This window comes from Polypterus senegalus, chromosome 12 (genome assembly GCF_016835505.1).
Source record: "Polypterus senegalus isolate Bchr_013 chromosome 12, ASM1683550v1, whole genome shotgun sequence".
Classification (NCBI taxonomy): Eukaryota; Metazoa; Chordata; class Cladistia; order Polypteriformes; family Polypteridae; genus Polypterus; species Polypterus senegalus.
In genome coordinates this window covers 141,103,628-141,109,627 of record NC_053165.1, presented here as the reverse complement: position 1 = coordinate 141,109,627, position 6,000 = coordinate 141,103,628, and the positions used below count along the sequence as shown (strand labels likewise).

General features: G+C 36.5%; 1 protein-coding gene across 1 annotated transcript in view; it reads left to right on the top strand.

The window, feature by feature from the left end:
• Positions 1–3,304: 3,304 nt before the first annotated feature.
• Positions 3,305–6,000, top strand: part of LOC120541731 (potassium-transporting ATPase alpha chain 1) — a 39,938-nt gene continuing 37,242 nt past the window's right edge. The window contains exons 1-2 of the mRNA XM_039773626.1: positions 3,305–3,411; positions 3,496–3,555. Of these exons, the coding sequence (XP_039629560.1) occupies positions 3,310–3,411; positions 3,496–3,555 (162 nt within the window). The 5' untranslated portion in view covers positions 3,305–3,309. The remainder of the gene's footprint in view (positions 3,412–3,495; positions 3,556–6,000) is intronic.

Below are 6,000 nucleotides of genomic sequence, written 5' to 3'. Positions count from 1 at the left end.
GGTGTGTGGGTGTGTTTGTGTGTGTCCTGCGGTGGGTTGGCACCCTGCCCCGGATTGGTTCCTGCCTTGTGCCCTGTGTTGGCTGGGATTGGCTCCAGCAGACCCCTGTGACCCTGTGTTCGGATTCAGCGGGTTAGAAAATGGATGGATAAATTTTGTTAATTTTTAAAATGTTATTAAGGTGTCAGTCACAGTAACAATGTCTGCTAAATGTCTCTTAAATTTACAATGCATATGTTTAGTTAGAAAGGGCAGGAGCTTTAGCTTGTAGTTCAGAATTTGAGACTGCCAAACTGGTTAGAGAAGTGTGCAAAATATATACATACATTACACATTTAATGCACTTTTAATTTAATATATACATACATTACACATTTAATGCACTTTTAATTTAATATATACATACATTACACATTTAATGCACATTTAATTTAATATATACATACATTATACATTTGTATTGTTTTTAATGCCTATTTTGAGTTTTTTTTTTTTAATTTTAAGATTTTGTTCAGATTTTTTTTCCAAAAGTGGTATTAATTATTTATTATTTTACCATTGCAAACATGTATTGTTGGAGCATTTTGTTTTGAGCCTTATTTTGCAATATGTATTGTATGTGGATTACGTGTATCACATCATGCTCAGTAAGGACATATAAGGGGTCCCAAGTGGTATAAATGTGCCTTGCCTCTGATGGCTTATTTAACGCACCGGCCCTGTCTCTGACCCTGCACTGGAATAACCGGGTTAGTTAAAGGAATGGAAGGGTGAACTGAACACAGTGTTTTCTACAGATGCTTCCTTTTCTGACATTTTGCAATGTTACATTCTGCATATCTTTGTTTTAATTAAATAATGTGACAATGCAACACATGATTAAAGTGATATATTCCAACTCGCTTAGGAAATGAAAATTGGAAAAAAAATGAATTACAGAAGGAAGAATTCACTCCCTCCTGCTTCAGGAAAAAGGAAAAGCACCTTGTCACTAAATATTTTATTTCATACTTGCATCGTTCATAAAAATGTGTGCCGACATGGTGGTATCTTAGAGATCCAGAGCCCTGATTACAGATTCCAGCTCAGACATTTGTACTTTGTGTGTTATTCTGTTGTCAAAACGGGGTCTTCTCTGAGCACTAAGCTTTTCTCCTCACATTCTTAATAAGATGTGTGGTGGATTCATTTTTAATTGGTAACTTGAATTGGTGTATGTATGAGCGTACATTTTACGGATTGAACAAAACAGTCCAGGTGGGGTTTCTCCAGGTCCTCTGCTTTCCTTTCAATGTTGTTCACAGTAGTACTAGGGTGTTGTACCGTGTTAGCCGTTATGAATGTAGAGAAAAGCCAAACAAAATTACACCTTTTATTGGCTAACTAAAAAAAATACAATATGCAAGCTTTCGAGGCAACTCAGGCCGCTTCTTCAGTCAAGATGTTGTTCACATAAAGTTCAGCTCCATGTGTCCTCCTACTGGAATAGGCACAATAAGTAAATACAAGAAATTATTTAGACAAAAAATAAAGAACTAACTTTTTGCTGTCAAGGATTCTTTCTCTTTGATGTTCTGTTGAATTTAATTTAAAGCTTAATTTTAATGTTGTGGTGATACTAAACACATGTACTGAATGTACAGTTTAAAGTGATTGTCAATTTCTCTACATTTATTTCATTGTTTCGCTTCTTCCATTTAAATGTCACGCCAAGGCTCTTTACATTCAAATTACTACACCACTTGAACAGCTGGCACACGGGCAGGTTAACTGATGTGCCCCCAGGCTCTTGTAACTTCAAACTAAATTCTCTAGTTAATAAATCACTCTAGTTTGCATTTTCATAATACTCAAAATTTATTATATGCAAAATATTTTGTTTTATTAACTACCTTGAGTAAAGATCATTACTAGAACCCCCTCTATTCACCATATCACTCCTGTTTTGCAGCAGCTTCATTGGCTTCCAGTTAAGTTCCGTATTCAATTCAAAATTCTCCTACCAACTTTTAAGGCTATCGACAACCTCAGCCCTTCATATCTGTCTGACCTCCTCCATCTTGCCATTCCCTCCCACACCCTCAGATCCTCTTCCTCCATCCACTTGACTGTCCCCTTCGTTATCTTAGCACACATTCAGTTGGTCTGCTCCCCAGCTCTGGAACTCCCCACCACCTGAGATTAGAAACATTGATTCATTCTCACTTTTCAAATCTAAAATTAAAACTCATTTGTTTAAGACTGCGTTTTCTCTTTGATTACAATTGCTCTGTCTGATTTTAACTTTTGTATTTTACTTTTGTTTATAATCTGTGTTTTGTCTATTGTTCGGTGTCCTTGAGTGTTTAGAAAGGCACCTACAAATAAAGAAAATGCATTATTATTATTTTTCATCCATCCATCCATTTTCTAACCCGCTGAATCCGAACACAGGGCACAAGGCAGGAACCAATCCTGGGCAGGGTGCCAACCCACCGCAGTATTATTATTATTATTATTATTACTTAATAATAAGAAGAATAAGATTAATAATGCATAGACGGCATATGCCTGCTAAACTCCAAAAGTCATTAATATGCAACTGTATACATTTTTATTCTGGTATACAATACAATACGATTGTCATGAATTCTATGATATTAAACCTCATTTCTTCTTGTATGATTACAATACAACACATTAGCTTCGATGTAAAGGTGGTCGGTATTGTGTTATTTGAAGTCATGACCATTTTTAATAAGTATGAGCATAGAAATAAGAAGTCATTCTTTTAATATGCACATCAATAGCACAAAAGTAGATCATTTAATTAACTGTCAAAGAAGGTTAACTTCTCGATAAATAATAAGTAAAATAAAACATGTAACACACTGGTTGCAAATTAAACGATTCTTTTAAAATCAAGACCTTGCGTCTCTTTAAGAAACTGAGGTCAGGGGTGTAGCCAGGAATTCATTTGAGGAGGAGATGAGAAAGTGCATGAGTTATAATCCTGTCTGAGATCAGTAACTTAGACCTGTTATGAAATAAATTTCGGGGTTTCCAATCCAAAACACTTAGCTATGTCAATACATTTGTGTTTTGTCCTTACAATTCAAAAATTGGTAAGCCAGTGCATGCAGTAATACTTAGGCCCAGCTGAATAATTTAGCTTGCACCACTTATCTCGTTAGATGTTGGTTCTCACTCTTTGTTTGTGTGCTTTGTTCATGTTTTCTTCATCTTCTGTCTGTCTTCCCACATTTTGGATGACACTTCCTGAACACTCTCTGTGTCTCATTAAAGGACCAGTATGAGGTCTTTGTGGAGATGGGGCGTGACACCAATGGAGAGATGGATGCCAAGATCAAGAAGAAGAAAAAGGTGAAGAAGAAGGAGATGTTGGAAGGCATGAAGAAAGAGATGGAAATTGTAAGTCTCTCAGTTTCAGTCATTCAGTCAATCATTCGAGAAAGAAAGAAAGAGACTAATTGATTGATTTGTCCATTTTTGTAGGATGACCATGAACTCACCATTGAGGAACTTGAAATGAAGTATTCCACCAGCACTACCAAGGTCTGCACAAACAGTACAGTGAACATGTCAATTATACGTGTTGCTTTTGCATTTGGTTTTTGTGTCTTTTGGAGGAACAGTGGTTAGAACTGCTGCTTTACAGACTCATTGATCTAGATTTTAATCCAGAACCTGGACAATGTCTGCATGAGTTTTCATGCTCTTCCCATGTTTATGTAGGTTTTCATAATGTATTCAGGCTTTCCCCAAACACAAACATGGTAAGGTTCAGTGATGACTGTAAACTCCCTAAATAGGGAAATATATACAAGTATGTTTTTGGATAAACTGGCCACCAATCTGTTGTTAGGTTTCACCTCGCACCTGATGTTTCCAGGATAGGCTTTGGACTTGTATATCTATGAACTGTAACAAACAGACTTAATAATGGGTGACATGATGCTTCTAACCAGTGATTGAATGTTTTTCATCCCAACCGCTGCATTAATCAAAGAGTGAAGGAGTACAACTGTAGCTCATAAAGCATTCTCAGTGCTAATGATTAGACATTTAATTGCCACCTGTCACTGATCATGTTGCTTATTAGGACAAATTAGGTTCAAAGCATGCTTAGGTCATTAAATTGACCTTATAAAGCCAGCTAATAGGAACATTCAACAATAAAATATTGCAACATAACATTCTTAAAAATACTCAATCCAGTTGCAAGGAATTCACAATTATTTCTCAATTTAGATTGAATTTTTAATACAAACCAAAGAAATAAATCCCAGTGTTTTTTCTTCTTGAAAGAATTCTATTTTTAAACAGGCCTGTTAAGAATTGGAAAACCACAGTGTTTTGTTGGTAAATGTGTTTGTATGCCTGGGGTAATTATGTACTGTTTATAGGATTTTCATATGTTGTACACTTATTTGATAAGCTTTATTTTGCATTAATGCATTTTAGTTTTTGTTCCTTATTTCTTAAGTGTGCCACACCACCATTCTCCTGGGCACCTGGGTACTGGATTGCTAAGGCACCATGCCCAGTTTCTAAGGACTGCCTCCCAGGAGGAGACTAGTGTATAATTTTCAGCACAGCACTAGTAGCTGTTTATCTAAGACTACATGTCCCCCACGGCTCCACCTGTGTAGTAGTGAAACAGGACAGTGAGGAGGGCCCCACCCGGCTCCCCACTCCTGACATCATGCTTCCCCCTCACCTCTGTCTTGGATTAGCATGAAAATATCGCTTCTGCAAGCAAATTATGATACATAACACAATGAGATGAGTCGCAAAATCAAGCAGAACGTTCAAGCAAATTATAGGAAAAAAACCCAATCTAAATCCATTAAGTAGTTCTCTCGTTCACTAGCTAAGAGGAGATAAGGAACGCCCCGAGGCTGGCGCGTGAGTGACGAGGGCAACGCCACCCTCCCCTCAGCCTGCTGTGTGTCTCTCAGATTTGCGCAAATTAATCGGTACCGCAAGCGAACTATGATACATAGCACAATGAGAGAAGTCACAAAATCAAGCAGAATGTTCAAGCAAATTATAGAGAAAAAACCCGATCTAAATCTGTTAAGTAGTTCTCTCATGAAAAGCGTACAGACAGAAAGACGTTGGATTTTATATATATAGAGATTACAGATCTGAAATGTGAACAAGTGCTGTGTAGCATTTTAGGTTGTGATTTTCATGTAACAACTCATAGCTTTCCACATCTAAGTTCTGTTATCAGTCTTAGATTTTTGGCACAGGCTGACTTATTGTGCTCTTGTTAACAGCTCTTGGTAATTCACGTTTTACTACGATAATGGTTAAATCCTATGGATTTTGATAGCAATCCACAGTCTTTATTGAAATCTCCTTATTCTAGTTTCCGTCTCAAACACCACACGCCATCTCGCAGTTTATTGCAATAACATCTAGCAGTTGTTCTCTCTCATTTTGTCAGTGGGGACAGCTGAAGATGAAAAGGCTGCTTCAAGTCATTTTGTCTGGCATAACAATGGTTTTCTTTTTTCAAAAGGGTTAAGGTTTAGTCCATAAAGACAGAATTTTCCACTACAAAATAAAACATTTTAAACATTTATAAAATTTGGAAGACTATCACTATCATTTGAAATGCATTTAAATCTCTAGCTTAATACTGCAATCAGCAAAACACAATGCCTTCTAATGAGATCATTTTGTTGCTATCTGGTTCTTGTGTTTATTCTTCAAATACAGTAAAATTGTAATTTTCCATATTGTTAGCATATATTCTGTAAACATTTAATGGCATTGCAACATGAAACTAAAGCCTGCCTGATATGGAGTTGGATCAATTGCTTTATACCCTGGTTGGTAATTCAAAAGAGTGCACAGAAATTAACAGCTTGATCAAATAAACATTTTATACTCTTAGTACTTATTTGGCTTATGATTACAAAATTATTTGGACTATAAAAAACAACTATTCACACGAGTCGGCATGAGCCAGCTACTGGCTTCATTTAA